Source organism: Diachasmimorpha longicaudata, chromosome 6, assembly GCF_034640455.1.
Source record: "Diachasmimorpha longicaudata isolate KC_UGA_2023 chromosome 6, iyDiaLong2, whole genome shotgun sequence".
NCBI lineage: Eukaryota > Metazoa > Arthropoda > Insecta > Hymenoptera > Braconidae > Diachasmimorpha > Diachasmimorpha longicaudata.
Genome location: NC_087230.1, coordinates 9,562,919 through 9,582,388, shown reverse-complemented (window position 1 = coordinate 9,582,388; position 19,470 = coordinate 9,562,919). Strand labels below are relative to the sequence as shown.

The 19,470-nt window shown below is 42.3% G+C and overlaps 4 protein-coding genes across 9 annotated transcripts; 3 read left to right on the top strand and 1 right to left on the bottom strand.

Annotated features, from left to right (window-relative positions):
* Nucleotides 1-1,562: 1,562 nt before the first annotated feature.
* On the bottom strand, nucleotides 1,563-14,629 carry LOC135163608 (centrosomal protein of 135 kDa). 4 transcript variants are annotated; one of them, XM_064123189.1, is made up of 11 exons: nucleotides 14,111-14,629; nucleotides 12,595-13,711; nucleotides 12,184-12,405; nucleotides 11,675-12,108; nucleotides 11,506-11,601; nucleotides 11,144-11,373; nucleotides 10,714-10,924; nucleotides 10,432-10,547; nucleotides 2,085-2,942; nucleotides 1,888-2,019; nucleotides 1,563-1,702 (listed from the first exon to the last, which is right to left on the bottom strand). In XM_064123189.1, exons 1-11 carry the CDS (start codon nucleotides 14,309-14,311, stop codon nucleotides 1,648-1,650), a joined length of 3,672 nt encoding a protein of 1,223 aa, XP_063979259.1. In that variant the 5' UTR covers nucleotides 14,312-14,629; the 3' UTR covers nucleotides 1,563-1,647. The 4 variants fall into 4 exon arrangements, with proteins under 4 accessions (XP_063979259.1, XP_063979257.1, XP_063979258.1 ...); XM_064123187.1 differs by lacking the exon at nucleotides 1,563-1,702 and adding an exon at nucleotides 1,730-1,830; XM_064123188.1 differs by lacking the exon at nucleotides 1,563-1,702 and adding an exon at nucleotides 1,730-1,830 and having other exon boundaries at nucleotides 12,199-12,405.
* LOC135163613 (uncharacterized) lies at nucleotides 6,046-10,689 on the top strand. 3 transcript variants are annotated; one of them, XM_064123196.1, is made up of 5 exons: nucleotides 6,046-6,301; nucleotides 8,354-8,528; nucleotides 8,651-8,844; nucleotides 8,901-9,244; nucleotides 9,369-10,689. In XM_064123196.1, exons 1-5 carry the CDS (start codon nucleotides 6,288-6,290, stop codon nucleotides 10,085-10,087), a joined length of 1,446 nt encoding a protein of 481 aa, XP_063979266.1. In that variant the 5' UTR covers nucleotides 6,046-6,287; the 3' UTR covers nucleotides 10,088-10,689. The 3 variants fall into 3 exon arrangements, with proteins under 3 accessions (XP_063979266.1, XP_063979267.1, XP_063979268.1); XM_064123197.1 differs by lacking the exon at nucleotides 6,046-6,301 and adding an exon at nucleotides 6,365-6,806; XM_064123198.1 differs by lacking the exon at nucleotides 6,046-6,301 and adding an exon at nucleotides 6,850-6,981.
* Nucleotides 14,630-14,765: 136 nt separating the features above from the next.
* On the top strand, nucleotides 14,766-18,364 carry LOC135163610 (MMS19 nucleotide excision repair protein homolog). Its single transcript, XM_064123192.1, has 3 exons — nucleotides 14,766-15,222; nucleotides 15,374-17,815; nucleotides 17,891-18,364. The coding sequence occupies exons 1-3, from the start codon at nucleotides 15,139-15,141 to the stop codon at nucleotides 18,263-18,265; spliced, it is 2,901 nt and encodes a 966-aa protein (XP_063979262.1). The 5' UTR covers nucleotides 14,766-15,138; the 3' UTR covers nucleotides 18,266-18,364.
* Rtp (retinophilin) lies at nucleotides 18,312-19,263 on the top strand. The gene is made up of 4 exons (XM_064123211.1): nucleotides 18,312-18,432; nucleotides 18,594-18,777; nucleotides 18,866-18,975; nucleotides 19,053-19,263. Exons 1-4 carry the CDS (start codon nucleotides 18,423-18,425, stop codon nucleotides 19,202-19,204), a joined length of 456 nt encoding a protein of 151 aa, XP_063979281.1. The 5' UTR covers nucleotides 18,312-18,422; the 3' UTR covers nucleotides 19,205-19,263.
* The last annotated feature ends 207 nt before the right edge of the window (nucleotides 19,264-19,470 follow it).

The window sequence follows — 19,470 nt, the reverse complement described above, 5'->3', positions numbered from 1 at the left end:
TTTCACGATCGCAACGACGATCACCTATTGTACCTGGGGCTTGAGGAACCATCGTGGAATGATCTACTGGAGTCAGAGTGGTAGGAATGGTCAGGTAATGAATGGAAAACTAGGGATTCTTGAGGATCAGCAGGATTTTGCCGGTCAGACCGGCCTGACTGATGTCATGAGCTCGAGGAACTCCTCTCTCTTCTGGGCCTGTGAAAGCTGAATCTGGTGACATGAATTGATGTATCCTCGGGGATATGAATATCCTCATGGTGATGCTCAGACCTCGGGGATGGTGACAAACGTGTGGGTATTCTACTCTTGCTCCCTCTTCCTTCTTTAGGCCCTGACTCATCAAAAACAGTCTTCGAAATTTTTACCTGTCGCACCTGCTGGGATCCAGAAGAGGGACTCTCTCTCACGATCAATGTCTCCTTCTTCGAGGTCACAACAGTTGGAGTTCCTTTTTCCTGCTCACTTCCACTAGGTTTTACCTCAAGAATATCACTATTGAAATCAATATTCTGTTTCTTCGGCGTTGAAATTCTCGGCGGTTCAAACCCTCTCCCTTTACTGTCTACATCGTCAGGGGTCTCCACTCTCCTATTTTTCTCACCAGGTACGTTCTGATGAATGGTCTCATCGAGGTTCGAGTTCTGCGACTGCATGATCGAATTAATCATTTTCATCCCATCGTTTAAATTGCGTACATCCTCCTTGATTTCCGTCAGCACTCTCACGAAATTCGACCCAGTGCGTTGGAGCATCTCCAAGTTGTCGCCCTCTGGACGTACCCCAGGGGATTCTCTCTCAAAATTATGAGGTGTTATTTCCTGCTGATGTACAGCCTGTGCATCACTTTTTAAATTTTGTTTTGCCTTACTCCGTGATTTACCTAAAGTTCCAATGGCTTTTTTTTCATTGTTGTTTTTTTTAACCACAGGATCGATACCTGTGCCACTATCTGTGAGCGAGTTTTCAGATCCTGGACAATTCGGGAGGTTATTCTCATCGACCCCACATCCGCAGGCCTTCTGACCATTTTTTTTCTTCTTTCTGACTTCAGGCGTAGGTTGCATCTCTCGTTGAGTCTCTGCACTCACTCCAGAAACATTTTCGGAACTCTCAGGAAGTGCTAAATTATCGTTGACCTCTCCTACATCCGATATCTTCACCTCCAGATCCTCTCTGTCCTCATGCTCCCGGAGAGTAGTGCTAACGCATAAAGTACCTTTACCTGGCACTGATATCGTCTGGTGTGTGGTTTCACCGTTCTTTGGGCCTCTTAATTGAACAATTGCATGGTTTTCCTCCGAACGAACTGAATCTGTCGTAAAATATCGACATTTAACGAATATATTCATTTCGGGGACATTTCAATGCAAGTTATACATTTTACTACGATTCCCTGTACACTTGCAAAACTGCGAACCTTTGTACGTTTGTCCGGGGAGCCTCGGGGGTCTCCGACTCTCCGGTGACTCAGGAGTCACTGGTGATGCACGCAAGTCATGTTGTACTGTATTGTGAGCGTATCTAATAATTATCGTATCAACTTCAGTCAATAATTTATAAAAAAAATTCAATTCAACTTTTACAATCTATGGAACAGATAATTCAATGCCTTCTGCATCATCGGAATCTATTCGTAATTCTATCCTAAATGACGACGTTCAAGTCGAAGTTTAAACTCTCAGGCGTCGAGTTCAATGATCTGCAAATATAATTCAATAACGTTTAATGGTGATCTACCTCGTCATGCTCGGGGATAACTCTTGAGGATTGGGTGAGTCTTGGAAGCGGACCGATGGGACGGCCGGAGATGGGTTGTCAGCGAATTGTCTAATTGAGGGAATTGGGAGAGGTGAGATTGACATTTTTATTGGGCCAATTGCTTACCTTCTGTGCTCCTCCTCTTTCCTGGCGCGATCGAATCGCTCGTTCGTTACTTGTCGTCGGAGTTCACTGATCTGTTTACTGTACTCGGCAGCTTGATTCTGGTGTCTGCGAAGCTCTGCTGATTCTGCCGATCTGTAATTAGAGAGGGAATATATTAATTATAATCTCAAAAAAAAAATTCAGTCCCGATAACTTACAATTTATTTTGCAATTCAGAAACTCTCTGCTTCATTCTGGTCATTTCATTCTGCAATTCTTGATTATGCGCTTGACAATCGATGCTCTCCTGTCTTGCCTGATCTAGCATATCCTGCATTCTGTCAACAGTGACATGATCTCGGTTCATCTGCTCCTGAACAATATTCTGTTCAGCTCGCAGTCGGGCAATCTGTGACTCATACTGTGATTTGATGGCATCCTTATCCCCCAGCTCCTTCACCAAACTCTCCTTCTTCTGGTCCAGTTTGACACAGAGATCCCTCACGGCGTTGAGATCGGCCTCAGTGCGTGCCCTTTGCTCACTCTGCTGTCGTACCTGCGTCTCCAGGCTCGCGACATTTTGCGTTAATTCAGTTATTTGGGCCTCATACCCATGAACGAGACAGTCTTTATCGGCTAATTGTCGTTCCAAATCTACGATTCTGTCCCTGGCGGACTGCAGAGCCCCTCTAGCCTCAGCAGCTTCACTCTCCAGACTGTGATTATTGTTCTCGAGGACAGTTGCCTCCAGGCTCAAACTCCGGAAGTGATTCAGCATCTCTGTTCTCTCGTTCTCCTTTCGATTCAGCAACTCCTCAGCTCTTCGCACTTCGCTGACATACGTCTGCAACTGACGCTTCAGGTCGTACGATTCAGCTCGCGAAGACTCGAGCTCTCGTTGAAGCGTTCGAATTTCACAAGTGAGGGCTGCCAGGTCGTCCTGGAGGCGACGATTCTCCTGCGCTGCGTTGTCACGATCTGCCGAGGCCGCTGCCAACTGCCTCTGGTGATTCTCCATCTCCATCTGCATGGACCGCAGCTGACGCTCTTGCTCAGCACTCTGATCCATGCAAATCCTGTTGATAAATTTGGAGGATGCATAACTGGAATTTTCTTTGCTGAAGAGAAACTATCCAGATAAAGAAATGTCTTTGAAAAATTCTACACAATTGCCCGACAACTCGGAGATTTCCATTACATTTCCCTTCGCAATTTAATTATTGTTTTCTCTCAATATAATAATAATGTTGAACATGAAAGGAGCGCAAAAATTTCCGGAATATGCGAACGTCAAATTGAGTCTCACGAGTATCAAATTAAGGATCACGAAGGTCATCGGGGGAAAAATGGGGGTCATAAGTATCACGTGAGGGTCTCAACTGTCATTTTCTACATGATCCATCATAATCATTCATGAAAAACCACTTCCGAGAAATTCTCCATCATTTTTTTTCTGTATAAATCGTATGATCACCATAAACATATCCAAGAAAATCATGGGGGGAGGAAAACGACCGAAGTCCCACGGGGTTGGTGACCGAAGGGAGCAGAGGGCGAAGCCCGTTGAGCCTAAATATTTAAATCAGGGGTTTATAAAAGAATCAACAAATGTTCCTCCTATCGCCTCAAATAAAAAATTTTACTATTTGATCAATCACAATTTATCGTCAATCAAATTGTTACCAAAATACTAATAAATCAATGCAATGAAATTATTTGAGAAAATTGTTTGAGAAACTTTTCAACAAGTGGTTTCATTTGCTATTAAAAAAATCGATATTTATGGACGTGTGAAGTCGTCTCATTGCGTTAAATTTCATCACTCAGCTACACCATTAATAAACCAATCATCAACCGATGAATCACAGATGGATTAAAAAATCTAATCAATTCACATCAGGTCAATGATATTTAATCGAATGCAGGACAAGGATACTTGCTAACAGATTCTCTGAATTAAAATCACCGGGAATACTATTGCATAAATTCCGGTTGTAAATCCCATGGGGAATTTCCAATGAGCTCATAGAGCCCTGTAGCCAACTGGACGGTAAATCCCGCATCAACTATCTCATCCACGAGATTTAATATGCGGATGTGGAAATAACAGAGGAAACACTTTTTCCTCAGCTTTCCAATATAAGCCTCATCACCGAGCTCCTCCTCCTCGTAATATCAAATTAACATTTACATTCGTCGATAAAAAACGTCGATGACTAAAATGAAAAAAAAATAGAAAAGGTTAATCGACGAGGCAATTGAATGTAAAACTAAGATGGAAAGTGAGTTTGATCGAGGAAGAGGAAGTGCATGTCATGGACCGAAATGGCTCTCCCCGATGCTCCTAAAAGCGTCATTCGTTCAAGTCAGGAAGTCATTCCCTCAGCATTTCCAATGGAAAACGCGAGTAGCAAAAAATAGACAAATCAGGGAACTGCATCAATTCGATGCCATTTCTGATACAATTTGTTATGTTAACAAAATATAGTTTTCAATTTGATTTTTAATGCGCATGGGGAAACCAATTGAAAAATTAAGATAATCCGCAGCTCACGGTAAGAAAAAATATTCTAGTGAAGCAATGACTTCCAAATTCATGAATTCTCTTCGCAGATGAATAAATATAATATGGAATAGACCATAAATACCACAAGACCAGTACATAATACTCCCCCAGTATTACATAATGGTTATCCCGAATAACCGTAACAGGATCTTGAGATGTTAAGAATGAGGGAGAGACTGACGGAGAAGAAGTAACGAATTAAGTGGCCATGGGGAAGCCCGGGGACGACTTTCACCTCCACCTTGGTCACCCACTGCATAACGGTAGTGAGGGAGACCATCAGATGGAGAAAAATAGCCCGAGATGATGCTCACATGAAAGTGAAAACAAGACGTGTTGCATGCTAACAAATGTTTGTCACTCATTCGCCTGTGACAATTAAAGTAGTCTATCCAAACTCCACGGAAGTCGTTGAGTGTCGTGATGAAAAATAAACGGAACATCAGAAAAAAAAACAATTATTCAGCGCTGAGACTGTTTTACATGAATGCTAATTTGACCTCCGTCCAAAATTAATTAATAAATCAATCCACAATGGGACTAACTTATTTCCAAAAGAATTTCGTTTCAGAATCATTTTTTCCTACCGTTCCCTTTTGCCCTACGACTATTTTGATGCGGTAAAATTAATTCTTATAAATACTGGAGCACACTTTTCCCTCATGTTCAGTTTCGTGTGGAATTTATTTGCATTTTTATATTCAAAATTCGAGTTTTGCATGTACTACCTTGATACCTCATCTATTCCTCATTTTTGAGGTATTCTTCCTGGCCACGTAATGCGCTCATTCACCGTGAGAACAGTGCATACTATACGGAAGTTACACTGGTGGTCTTATTTTCTTATGAAAAGAGAAAAAAAAATGAAAAAACGGGGAAAAGAGAATAGCGGTTGTGAGTCACGCGAGTGCATCGCACTCTGGCGCATCAATCAATGGGTTCTATTATTCCTCTCGGACGATTGCATCATCGGACATAACAGACACTGAACGTTACCAGGGACTCATCTCCGGGTGTACCGTTATGTCGAAAAGGGCTATGACATGGAATTGTTTCAGCTTATTGAGCCTGGTGCACCGGGCTCTTCAGATTCCTCTGGGAATTGGTTTTGGGAGTTTAGGGATGGGCGGAGATGATTCATGGGGTTGTTGACTAGCCATGGAGATGAGATATTTTTTTGTTATATCGCTCAATAAATTGTCCGGTGGAAAGGAGAATCATAAATTATTCAAGATTTTGTTACCGAAAAGACAAAATAAATTTTGATTGCCCAATCGTCCTCCCCTGCCTCCAATTAAATTACAAATACTGTCGATTTCTATTTCCAAAATGTTCATCCGAATTTCAAGCCCCCAAGAATCACCATTCACCCAGATAACGAACGATGTGGAAAAAAGCCACGAAATTCACGTTCGTCCTTTGAATATAAATGCGATGAAAAATGAGGCAAAGATCCATGCAGAGTAGCAACGCAATCGTCGTGGAATTTACCCTCCTTAGACACAAAAAAAACTGCCTTCGAAGTCCTTCACTTTCAGGAGGTGAGAAATGTAGTTAGGTAACAAGCGTGGTATACAGAAAATGAGTTGAGAGCAGTTCGAGGTTTGACGATGGCTTCAGTCTATCCACGTTACTCCAACCGTCGACACGCACACTTCACCTCCCGAGAAATAACTTAAATCAAATGCCCAAACAACTCAAAGATATAAATTTAAATTAAACAAATAATTCGATCGACAATTCCACAAACAAGTGAATGAATCGTTATTAGCAAAATTAAACGGTCTCGTCAGATGAAAAAATAGAAAAAAAGTAGTGTTATGTGAATTTCCGAAATAAATTGGATTTCGATAAAATGCTGAATTTACGGTGAGAGCAATAAAAACTCATCGTTAATTTAATGCCTCAATTTTCCCGGTTATTTCTTCACTGGAGCATCGAGAGCCATTTTTCGACTTTCGAAATAATCGGCGATTGGGTAACGCTCCCGTAATCGATTACGAGTCAATAAGTCCCGGGACCGAGTAAATCGTCAGTCATTGCATGATAGCAAATTTATCGTAGTTTGTAAATTCTCAATATGCAATTCGCTAGATCATTAGCATTAAGTAGCCTCATTACCATCTGATTATTCAGTAAATCTGCATTTAATAAACTGGATTAAACATGTGATCCGAAATGACTCGATCGCTAAAAATACGATTAACCGATCAGACCACCGCAATCTATTTTTATTCCGAATTTACCTGAATCTAGTGTCATCAGCGCAGGGAAGACAACAGTTCGGACACACGCTGGGGCATAATTCCATACTCGCGAATTTAATCCACAACCTGACTCCATTAACATTCCATCAAGCCCGTCAATTAGTGAAGTAAATTTAGTCAGATTATACTCATGATTTAAAAAACCCCAATAAAAAATTTAAATGTCAAAATACATGAAATTGCGAGTAGGTTAAACAAAGGAACTCCTGCATTATTCCGACTTTTCTGATACAGATCAGCATGAGGAATAATACAGGAGTAATTCAGTGCAACGTGAAAGGTGTACGTAAGAGCTCGTGATTAATTCATCCCAGTGTCTGATTGTCTCTCTTAATTACCCCCTTACGTAATTATTGTTTTTAAAAATTGATTTTAATTGTCTCTGGGCGATGACTTGCGTTACGAAAATTCAGTCGTCCCATTTATCGATTTAATCACTTTCACCCGGAGTTGTGACCTTCGTTACCGAAGGACAGAAGTGGTTGAATTTTCATTCAAACACGTGACAGAAATGAATTCAATTAAGACGATTATTTTTCCCATCCAAATCTTGGCCAATAGGATTGCACCATTCGACGTTATTTTGTATAGTCAACACGGTATTTCAGCGGATATTCTTGGAAATTTCACTGGAAATTTTGCATGTTGATATATATATAAAAAAAACAAATGTTGAAGTAACCCTCAATTGTATCTGACAGATTAATGGCAATTCGTTGAAAATTATGTCTCATGGTGCAATTCTATCGGCCAAGATTTGGATGCAAAAAATAATCCCCCGAATACCACTCGAACTTCGAAATTATCTGATATTTCCCTCAAGGTTCCCTACAAACAAATAAGCTCGTCAAGTTTTCCAGAAAAATCACTCGCGCTTCGCGCTCGTGATTTTTAAACTGGAAAACTTGACACGTTCATTTGTTTGCAACGAACCTATCGGGAAATATCCGATAATTTCGGAGCTCTTGTGGTATTACATGCGATAATTCAACGAAGAGGATATTCAGACTCGGCGGAACATAAACAATTGGCCAGTGACGAAATTATTCTTTCATTATTTATGAATTTATTCAGTCTATAATACGAATGCAAATTCATGGTTTTTTGGACAGAAATTCCTTGAAAAAATAATTTTTTTAATGTGAGAATGAGAAACTCCTCGTTAAAACGAAATTGAGATCCCAGTGATAAAGGAAAGAACGAGTTTTCTAAGCCGAAAAAACATGCAAGTTTTGAAAAGTGAAATAAAAAACAATGGTGGGGATTAAACAGGGTCATTATTCCACAAGCGTTGGTCATCCCTGTCCCCGAGGGACAATGCCATTGCCATAGCGAAACAGTGAAAGTACATGATAATTTTTTATTTCACATTCGAGCAATTGAGACTACTCTCCATGTAAACGACTATTACCTCCAATTTTCCCCGGTTTTAACGATCATTCCCTCGTCTTCATTTGAGCTAATAAAAAAATGATAAATGTCGGGCGCGGCGTTTGAGTTAACAATGTAGAGAAACATCTATCTTTTTTGTAATTAGAAACGAAAATCATTGAGCTCGTAACAACGGAATTTCTGATGAAATTGATTATACTGTGCATGAATTGAATTAATTTTTAATGTCCTGATTCATAATTTCGATTGTTATTGTGTGCAGAACAATGCAGACACTCTCTAGATGTCTTCTATGGCTGTTGCTGGTGACAACTGCCAAGACGTCTATTATACCACCACCCTGGGCCAATCCCCTGAGTAATCCATGTGCTGCGCAACCGAGAGGATGGCAATTACTCTATTGGCCGGATGACGGAAAATGTTACAAGATTTTTCAGGTAATTTTGTGATCATTAAAAAAGCAACACAAAAGTTAGACTTTCGTTCGAAAGTTTTTCGACCTCCCGACCAAGGGATGAAGTGAAAAAAAAATCATCCATTCGAATGACCCATGACCCAGATCGGCGCACCCTGTCCGGAAACCATGGAATTGGGTCCTGCCGCAAAAAGTGGAGGGGTGATCGCAGAATGTAGATGTCCACCAGGAACTGCCCAGTCCGCCCGCGACGCTCTATGCCATCCCATATTCACGAGAGCCTCGTGTCCTAAGGGGCAGTACTTCGCACCGGTCCCCGAGTCCCTCAACACCCCAGGGTAAGGAAAAAATTCCCCTGCTATCAAGAATGATCGATAACAGTGAGGTTTTCCAGGAGTAAGAGCCGATGGGGATACTGTCGAGAGCCAGACACCTGCGCCCGCCGTGGACAATTGTTTTATCCCCGCGACGGCAAGTGTTACGACAGACTGACCCGTGGCCCTTGCTCCAAGGGTCAGCTCTTGACCCTGAATGAGAACAACCTGGCGGTCTGTTCCTGCGGGAGTGAAGGTGAATTGGGGATGTTTCGGTGGGAGGGGGAGACGCCAGGATGCTACGAGCATTACACAAGAGGGCCCTGCAGTGAACCTGGCGAGATATTCTTGCCAGGGAAGGTGTGCGGATGCAGTCAGGATCTACCGCATTATCACGAGGAGACGCAGAGATGCTATCCATTAGGTAAATTCATGGAAATGGGCATTTTTTTAATAATAAAAAATTAATTCTCGTAAATAAGTCAAAATATTTTCCCACATTTTGCAATTATTGTTAATAATTCAATTCGATTATCATTCATGCCCAGGTGAAAGAGGGCCGTGTCCCCCAGGCCAGCACTTCACAATTCCCCGCTTCGAAACCCCCACAGACGAAGAGATTCACGGAATATGTGAGTGCAAACCCAATCACGTTGAATATCAGGACGGTTCGTGCTACAGACTGCACACACGTGGACCCTGTGCCCCAGGAGAAATGCTGCTAAACTCAACGACATGTATCCCCGTCCCCTGCAAACGTGGACGACTGTATTTCCCTCGAGAACGAACTTGCTACAAGATAGGATCAAAGGGCCCTTGCCCAACAGATCAAGTAGTCCTGTACGACTATTCAGTGCGTCCCTCGATCGATGGGATAAGCTACAACGGAATCTGTGGTTATATAACCGCCCAGGGACCGTATGAAAGCAGGCAGGTGGATGAAAACTCATGTGAGAAATCCCCAGGGATGTTTCTCATCAACAAAACGTGTTACAAATTATATACCCAGGGCCCCTGTGGCCAGGGGGAGTGGCTGGTGGCGAGAAGACGACCTAGAATTGACGACAACACGTGGAACAGAGAGGACTCCATCAACAAGGTCAGATGCGAATGCAGACCTGGGTACACGAGGACAACTGAACATCAAACAGACAATTATCAAACCCCAGACATTGAAACTAACGTTTTGAGCTCGTTGGGATCATGTCAGCCACCTGCTGTCAGACTTGCTAAATTTCTCAACGATAAAATCAAGATTATAAGATAGTTTTTCTGGTTAAAGACGAGCTGACACGTGACAATGAGAGGACGAAATCTACAAGGTCAAATGCGAGTGAAAGTCTGGAGGAACACATTAAGTTCATCCCCCAGATAATATCGATTTTTCCCGACGAATTGATGAACAAATCTCATTCTGTGATTTATCGAGATTTTTTACGAAGACTACAACGCAGTTCTTACTTGTAAACAAAAGTATTCCCATAGGGTTAGGCCGATATTTATTGTTATTGATATTTTTTTAGTGTGAAGATGTAAATAGAGATGATGTAAATACATTTTTCGAGGTATTTAGTTATAATTTTGATATAGGTTTGGAATTTTTGTACTCACTGGTACTTGTGCTGGACATCTCGCAGTTGCTGTTCAGTGACTATCGTTTGTTGCTCCTTAGAGATTATCTCACGCTCTAGAGCTGCGATTCGTTCGGTTTTATTGTCTAATTCCATCTGAGGATGAGTTGAACCATTGGTAATTCATGAAAATTTATTGACAATGAAAGAAATTGAATAAACAAACAAACGCTACTCACTTAAAAGAATATTTAACATTGAAAAAAATATATGGCATTAAATAAATGAGTGAACGGTATCTATTAATGTTGTCATTGCTTACCAGTAATTGATCTTTCTCCTGATCCAATCGTGCCATATTAGTACGAAGCGTATTGATCTCCTGCTTGAGCTCCTTCACCTGACTATCTAACTGCAACTGCTGCTGCTCCAGACACCTATTTCGTTCCTTAGCCTTCGACTGTTCACTCTCCGATTGACTGAGTTGACTCTGCACGTCACCCAGCGCTTGATCCGTTTGATCTTGCAGTGCCCTGCGTATAAATATGACCTAGTTATTTCATTGGGTATTTCACTGCAATAATTTGTGATCGAGAAGAATTTCTATTGGAAAAGAATCTCAATACGTTTATTTACAGCTTGTGAAGTTAAATGAGATATCAATTTTTCTCAGGACTCTCAATTATCTTGTTTCAACTAACTGGTGATAAAAATAGTGAGGTGCAGGCAGGTGACGAGCACGTGATAATTACCTCAGTTGGAAATATTGAGTCCTCTGGCTCACCAATTCCTGTTTCGTCCTCCTGAGCTCCTCCCTGGCTTCTTCAAGCTGGCCCTCAACCCCAGCAATAGCTGTTCGTCTCGATCCCTGGGCAACTAAAAGTTCTTGTCTTTCCCTCTCCATTTCCTTGAGTCGACTCTCCAACTCTCGCACGTTATCCCTTAATCGACGTTGCTCATAGGTGTGGGCTTCAGTGGCCATCTAATTATTACGTGCATTTAGTGATTTGTACTAGAGCTATTGTAATATCAAGTTTATTCTATTGATGTAATACGCATTAATGGCTAGCATGCATTCTACTCGGGCATAATTTTTTTCATTTTTCAATTTTACCTTTAATCTTTCCCTCAGTATGTCTCGTTCTTCGATCAAACGCTCTACGTCACTTCGTGCTGTGTCTCTTTCACGTTCTAGTCGTGAATATAACACCTGAGAACAGCGTCAGTTAATTTGATGAGTTATGTAAAATAAAATCGCAGTTTTTATAATTTATAATAATGACCTTCGATCCTCCGGTCTCTGGCCTTGGTGACAGGGAGAGACAAACACATGGCCCCACCGATCTGCACTCATTACACGTTTTACAAGGGCTGGAGCGATTTCTGCATCCCTGTAGTCTTGATTCTAATTCATATTTTTCCCGGCACAACTCCCTCTTCTCCCTCTGGAGTTCAGTTATTCTCATTTCTTTCTCATTTAACCGATGCTTGAGATCGCAAATCTGGCTCCAAAGTTCATTATCAGACCGTGTATCCCTCTTTAGTCTCTCCATCTCCTCCTTACAGTAATCAGTCTCCTTCCGATGTTGATCGAGCATTTTCTGCAGCTCAGAAATCTTCCCGTCTTTCTCTTGAATCAATGCCCTCATCGATTCTAAACCAGAGCTTCGCTTATCTTGAATCGGGGGTGAGAGTGATGTCCTCTGAACCTTGGAACCTGAATGAACCCATTCATAGATATTTTAAGCTACCATTTAGATTTTTTTAAAGTAGACAGAACAAGAAAAATGACCTTTAACCAAAGTACCATTTTTTTTCTTAGAACATTTTCCCAGAGTTTTAGTAATCTTATCATCTTCGTCCTTCGACCTCCTAGAACTACTGTTATTAATGCCCTGAGAACTGCCCATTTGCATCTTCAGAGACTCATTCACATACTCCAATTGTGCAAGTTCATGCTTCTGTGTTTCGTTAAGTCGAGACAATCTTTCAATCTCGGCATTGAGGGACTCCTCTGGAAGAGTGAAGGGCAGTGCAGAGGAAAGCGTTAAAGGAATTGGGTGAAAAGAAGTGAGAGGATAAATGAATTGTGAATTATTTATAACTTGATGGAAATTACATTAAGTTGTCAAGTGATATAATATTTTTTCTACGATGTCTCGGAAAAAAAATTTCAATAAACGAATACGTCTTGCATTCATACCTATTAATGTCAGCTCATTAATTCTATCAGTCAATTTCTTCTTCTCCTCCGTAGAGCTGTCTACAATTCTCTGCAGATTCCTCTTTTCCAACCTGCAGGCCTCCAGATCAGCCCTGAGTTCCTGTGATGCCCTTTTCTCCACCAACAACTCATTCTCCAAGTGATTGATCTTCGTCATAGCTGTCTCATACCTTTCCTGAAGCTGGCTGACCCTCCGATTATTCTCCTTAACTGTGGAATTGCAGTCAGCCTCGACAGCTAGGGCGATGTGATCGATATCCCTCAACTCTTTCTCGAGCTCCTCGTTCCTCTCCGCCAACTTCATCGCCTGAGACATGGCGTCGTGCTGCTTCTCCAGGGCCTCTTTCAACTGTTCTTCCAAATTCAACTTCACCTGCTGCAGTACCTTGACCTCATTCCAAGACCCTTCACCTCCTCTGGCAGTCTTTCTATTCGAATTACACTGGATGCAACTCGCTTCAGTTTGCCTGCAGCTGCAGTCTTTGGAGACTGCCAGATAGGGCCTGCCCCCCTCCAGCAACTTCCTCAATCTGTTGATTTCGTTTCCCTTGAGCGCCAGTTGGGTCTTCAGGGTATGAACATTATCGCACTGCAGTGCCAGTTCTCCCTTTAGCTTTGTTACTTCGAGGCCCAATGAAGCTATCTTCCTGTCTCCCATGGTCACGAGGTCCAGAACCTCGGGGTGAACCTTGCTGAGACTCCCCGGGGATATGGATCCTTTCAACAGCTCTGGAGTGAGCACATCCCCATCGAGTACAGGTTTTCTCAGGGGAAACACTGATTTTCGTTTTGCTGAGAGACTACAATTGTTGATTGTTGGTTTACAGCATTTTCCTAGGAGTTCTTGAATCCTCTTGGACTTGCTGGACGACTCCACCTCAAGATCTTTTATACGTTTGAGGTTCCTGGAGGAGGCTAACTGGAGATCGTTGCATTCAGTCTCCAGCTGACTGATTTTTCTCTTGAGATCTTTGGTTTGTTTGAGGTGACTGTCCTTGGCTTCTATCAAGTCTGCGTGGAGTTTATTGCACTCTTGGACTAGCTTAGCGTTGTCGCACTTGTAGGGATCCAATGAGAACTCTTGGGGACTCGAGATCTTCGTGGATGCAAAAAAAGATCTTGTCATTGGGCCGAAAGGCCGAAAAAGTCAAGAGGGTAGGGAAAAAGTAATACTAATTAAGCATTTGATATCTTTTGAGTTAATGATACAACTTGAAACAATTAGATCATATTTTTGAGCCAAGCACTGAAAAAAATAAGAAGTATCCATTTTACCCCATCCCACACTAGCTTAAGAGCAGCTCTTGACTATTCACAAAATAATCCGCGGAAAATGCCATACAAATAAGTGTCATGTAAATAAGTGATTTTGAAGACCTTGAATCGTGAATCATTCGTGACAATTTCTGTCACTTTTTTTACGGAAGTCACCAGTCTGCCAAAAACCCCTCAGTTATAAAATCAAGAACTGTGACATGTAGATTCAATCAATTACCTCGATTTTGTCCTCTGCAATAGCTTTGAAATGCCTCAGACTTTCAGTTGTTTGAATCAAATCCCCTAATAATCGCTCCACAAGTGACAGTGCATCCACTGGTAGTGACTGCCTGTACCCAAGATTCTCCAATCTTTTCCGGAGAGTTCTGTACCTCGAGGTGATACTGTGGCAGTCATCAATCCCCACTTGTTCACACATTTTAACAACTAATTATTTGACTAACAATCAAAATAATCCTCAAGTTTTGTGTCTTTGTGATTCGAACACTCATAACCTCACATTTCACTGAATTGGAGGGATGGGAATTCCATTTTTTATGACGTTCAATGACAAAATTCTCAGCACTCGAGTGAATTTCCCGGAACTAGCACTAATTCATTTTAAAACCCCAATTGTCAATTATCATTGGAGGGTGTAATTACTATCGGCGGCAATTCACAAAACGTAAACAATTTTAAAAACCACTGGGCGCATTTTTAACGGATGCTTTCGTCAGAGACACCCTCCCCCGCCAACGTTAATGATGATCCCTGGCGGTGGGAGGCGCCTCCATCGATTCTGACCGGGTTGGGGAGAGAGGGAGCAATTTGATTGGATTCGATGATTCGGGCATGTTTTTAATATTCCTGATCTACAAACATCATGGAGAAATGATAGTGATGATTAATATTTAGACACGGGGATACAAACAAAATCAATACATGTACAATGATGTACTAACGATGTACAATTATGTACACTAGTTCGTTTTTCCGGTTGTAACCCCCCGGCAGCCAAGTACATTGGGGTTTTTTACCCATCGTGTTGTGACTTTAAGCCCTATGCAACTGCTTTTGGACTATTTTTAGATATGTTCCACGTGATTTTGATAAGAAAATATTTTTTTAATTGAAAGTTTTCTTAAAACGGATTATTTACAAGTGGAGAGGTGATAGAGCAATGACTGTACAGTGATTTATTGTGGAATGTGTAATCGTTAGAGGTTAGAACCTCTGAGAATTTTGATTCCGATCCATTCAGAAGACATGGTACCCACCAGGAATAGTATAATCGTGGAGAGGCTCTCCTCGGTGTTCTCCACCCCTGAAAATCATGAGGATCTCTCTAAGGTAAATGAACGAAAAATTGATACTGATGACGACCAGTAATGAGTAAATGAAAGTAATCACAGATCAATCGTGAGATATTGACAAACGAAAAAATCAAAAAAATCCAGGCAAAAATTCAGGAATAAACCGTTTATGTTCTCTGTCAATCCAGGTATGCGCCACGATATCTTCGGATATCTTTGCAGGTTCAACAAAGCTGTGTGAGGTAGTAGAGCAGCTAGGAGAGTTCCTGACAAGTACAGACGTCAGCCTACGTGAGAATGGAGTTCGTTCGCTCTCAACAATAATTCAAAAGCTTCCCCCGGATTTCCTCACTCACCAGGAGGTCGATCTCCTGACGTCCTTCTATTGCGATCGCCTGAAGGACCACCACAGTGTCATCCCCTCAGTGATCTTGGGAATTTTATCAATCGTCCAGATGAAAAATCTACCTGTGGACGCTCCTGGTAGACTCGTCCACAACCTGTCCCAGCATGTTCGATGCCAGTCCGAGCTCCAAGCGACACGGAAGAACATCTACCACATCTTCCAGATCCTCTTGGACAGAAGAATCGATGTCCTGACGGCGCTGGGTCCTGACTTTGTCTACATAGTGATATCTTCGATGGACGGAGAGAGTGATCCCCGGAATCTCCTGCTACTCTTTGAAATTCTCCCAAAATTCATCAAGGAATTCCCCCTCGGACATCTCACTGAGGAGATGTTCGAGGTGATTGCCTGCTATTTCCCAATCGATTTCACGTCCAGAGAAAAAGAGGGAAAGGGGATCACTAGGGAGGACTTCGCCAGAGGGCTGGAGAGATGTCTGTCAGCCATTCCTTCCTTCTCAGACTTCTGCATTCCCCTGGTACTCGAAAAATTGGGTTCTAGCCTAAAAACAGCAAAGTTGGACTCTCTGTCGCTGCTATCCACTTCCTGTTCAACATTCGGAATTGATGGCCTCAAAAACCATCTGGACGAGATGTGGATACCACTGAGACGGGAAGTGATGCCTGGAATCGATGAGGACGTGAGGGAAAAGGCGCTCCAGGCCATCACTGACGTATCCAGAGTGCTGTCAGAGGATCCAATCGTTACCGAGAAGTTCGTGGGGAAGATCCTGACGGACACCAAGTCCTTCTTCTGTGATGTACAGTTGAGTCTCTTCTGGCCAGCTGAAAAGCTCTTGGAGGCTGTCGCTAGGGGAGGAAAGGAACCCTGCATTCAAGTCTTGAGGACTGTGATCCCACTGTCTCTGGGGCAATACTCCGCGAAAACCAGTACTGCTGATAAAATCGGTCTCATGGAAACCCTGAACAGCTTCATAAGGATCTCTGGTGCCCATGGGTTCAAGATATCTGATGTGCCTGAATTATCCTGGACGGATATACCTAACTTGTACTTAAACGAACTTCATAAGGCGGAGAGTGCGTTGAAAGCTAAAGTTCTGATGGGTCTGGCTGCGCAAGTCTCTTCATTATCGGAGCCTCATCGTCAGGTACTTTATGAGAGACTCTGTGAGACGATCGATGCGGGGGGAGAGGATTTGAAGGCAGCTTATTGCATGGTTCTATCGATTTGCGGGGTAAAACATTGTCGGGAGGTCCAGATGCTCCTTCAGGAGCGTCTGATAGTGAATGTTAATGTCTCAGGGAAGATTCTGGAGAACAGGCTGGAGGCTGTCTCTTCAGTTGCCAAAATTCCGGACTTGGGGCCTGAGATTCTCCCTTCAATCCTAGGAGTCGCTGTTTCTGGAGACTTTGAGTCATCCTCAGCTGCTCTGAGTTGCCTTCAAAGATTGCTGCTGGATGATCAAGGCGAATACGATCTGCATAATTGCCTGGTGCATGATTGCAGAGCCGTGGAGAGGCTTGTGGAGTCTGTTGGGGATGGAAATATCGAGAGAATGCGACTGGTTTCGAATATCTGTTGTTTGATTGTGAGGAAGTTGAAGCCTGAAGCTCAGGAAGTCGTTGTGGGCAAGCATTTCAGTACTTTGAGGTCCCGAATTTCTGAGAATATTGTCCTACTCGAGGGAATCATCACCCCTCTGGCTCCAGAGGTCATTAAAACCATTCCAATTGACTTTTTGGAGCAGGTCTTCGAGATCTCATTGAAGAGTCCTTACGAGGAGTACAGGTTGTCAGCTTGCAGATTGGTCGCAACGTTAGTTAATAAAATTAGGGAGGGAGAGACGTTAGGGAGACACTTGAATATCTTCAAGGAGATTTTAACACAGATTCTGGAGGGGAACGACGGCGACGGGAAGAAGAGAGCTGCTGTCATGATGCTTATCTGGCTGACGAAAGGTCTGATCCTCGGAGGAAGTCGGGAGTCTCAGGATTTTCTCGATTATTTGATAAATGTATTGAAGAATGAGGACGTAGGGGAATTCACTGGAGAAATGTTCAGGGTGCTCATTGATAGGGAGGAGAGGACACTTACTGAGGAGAATCGATGTACTGTTAAAATTTTTTACAAGCAGAGGGTCTTTCAAAATGTCATTCAACAGAATGAGGCGTTTGAGGGGACTGCTAGGCAAAATTATCTCATCGCTTTGAGCCATCTGGTGCAGGAAATTCCGATTGAATTAATGAGCTTGCATTTATCAAAGGTTTGTAAGCTTTAAATTATGTGTAATTGTCTGTTTGTGGTCAAGTAAAAATAATTTCGATGCTTATTTCTACAGATTGTCCCCGCTCTCATCATATCCCTCTCGATGGAGAGCAGTCAGCTGCTGCTGTCGAGCCTAGCCACCCTGGAGCAGCTACTGAACACAAAACACGACATCTTCATCGAACAAATTCAGAGCCTTATATCTAATTGTTTAAAGCTATTAAACCACCCCAAAATGCAAATAAGGATAGCAGCCTTGAATTGCTTATACAGCTACTGCAGTTACCCAACGATGATTATAAATATGTACAGGAACGACGTAATTGACAAATTGTCTGAGACAGTTGACGACAAGAAGCGACTGGTACGGAGGGTCGCTGTGAAGACAAGGACCGAGTGGTTCCTCGTAGGGGCACCTGGAGGACCGCATGAACCGCCTCAAGAGTAGATGAGGTACAACTTGAGGAATAGCTGTTGTAATATTCCATTAATGTACATACAAAAAATAACAGGAGTTAATTGAATAAAGAGCATTGATTTTCTGTAATTGAATTTGTTTTTGCTTCGGACATTGAGACGGGTAATGCGGTTAGTAGGCAACCAGAATGGGTGATGGTAAGGTCTATCAATTCGAATAAGCATAAGAGAATTTCAATTTTAAGTGCATAATTTAAAAATGTTGCTTGTGAACCTAAAGTTTTTTTAGTCGCGAAAAATACCGATTGCATTGAATTTTCTCTTTGTTTCCTTCGTTAAAAATTTAATTATATCTGAAGGTGTTGCAAAAACTGGAGCGTATAAGTACGAGGATGGTACAAAATATATTGGCGATTGGAATGGAAGGGGAATGAAACATGGAGCTGGCTCCTTGATGCTTCCTGATGGCACCAGGTACGATGGAGGCTTCCACAATGGACTGTGCTCAGGTCTGGGGGTCATTGTATTTCCTGATGGTGCCAAGTAAGTTCTGTATTCGCCTGATCTTTCGGAAAATTTTCGCCGTACGGATGAAGAAATGTGTAATTTTATGTGGGATAATTCGATAAAGATTCGAGGGGGAATTCATGCAAGGATGGTTCCACGGTCACGGTGTCTTCTGGCGATCGGACGGAATGAAGTTTGAGGGAGAATTTCGAGGCGGTCGGATCTGGGGCTTCGGTAACCATTCAACTGATTTACAAATTATAGAATTTTCGGAACTTTTTTGCCAGTTATCAATTGATTTCTGAGCGCAGGTTTGGTAACTTATGCAGATGGATCTCACGGGTTTCCCCGAAATGAGGGATTCTTTCAGGATTGCCGTCTGGTGCGTCGACGCAGGTGTCCGGACTCTATCCAGAAGGCACAGAAGATCTCGCTTATGGCCAGAGCGCAGACTGCCCCTTAGAATGAATTAGTTGAATGCAAAACTCTCCGTGTAATCAATAAATTTGTTAGAACACTGAAGAGCATTTTTATATTGATCAGTTGAATGACCCTCCAAACCCTATCTCGAACCTCTCTATTAATTGATTTATTAAAATGTCATAGGAGACAAAGTATTCTCATCAATTAGGAAGCCACCCAGAGGATGAGTTACCGAAGGCGTAAAGATCTATAAAAAACGAGTGACTGTTTTCTAAATAAAACGTAACCCTGGAGTCATGCTCTACA

Coding starts and splice junctions, on each gene's coding strand:
- LOC135163613 (XM_064123196.1), top strand. Junction 8,845..8,900: donor GAGTCCCTCAACACCCCAGG/GTAAGGAAAAAA, acceptor GAGGTTTTCCAG/GAGTAAGAGCCGATGGGGAT. Junction 9,245..9,368: donor GCAGAGATGCTATCCATTAG/GTAAATTCATGG, acceptor ATTCATGCCCAG/GTGAAAGAGGGCCGTGTCCC.
- LOC135163608 (XM_064123187.1), bottom strand. CDS start 14,311: ATGTGTGAACAAGTGGGGATTGATGACTGCCACAGTATCACCTCGAGG. Junction 2,943..10,431: donor GATGTCCAGCACAAGTACCA/GTGAGTACAAAA, acceptor ATTTATCAACAG/GATTTGCATGGATCAGAGTG. Junction 2,020..2,084: donor TCTGAATTGCAAAATAAATT/GTAAGTTATCGG, acceptor CTCTAATTACAG/ATCGGCAGAATCAGCAGAGC.
- LOC135163610 (XM_064123192.1), top strand. CDS start 15,139: ATGGTACCCACCAGGAATAGTATAATCGTGGAGAGGCTCTCCTCGGTG. Junction 15,223..15,373: donor ATCATGAGGATCTCTCTAAG/GTAAATGAACGA, acceptor CTGTCAATCCAG/GTATGCGCCACGATATCTTC. Junction 17,816..17,890: donor TGAGCTTGCATTTATCAAAG/GTTTGTAAGCTT, acceptor TTATTTCTACAG/ATTGTCCCCGCTCTCATCAT.
- Rtp (XM_064123211.1), top strand. Junction 18,778..18,865: donor GTATTTCCTGATGGTGCCAA/GTAAGTTCTGTA, acceptor AATTCGATAAAG/ATTCGAGGGGGAATTCATGC. Junction 18,976..19,052: donor CGGTCGGATCTGGGGCTTCG/GTAACCATTCAA, acceptor TTCTGAGCGCAG/GTTTGGTAACTTATGCAGAT.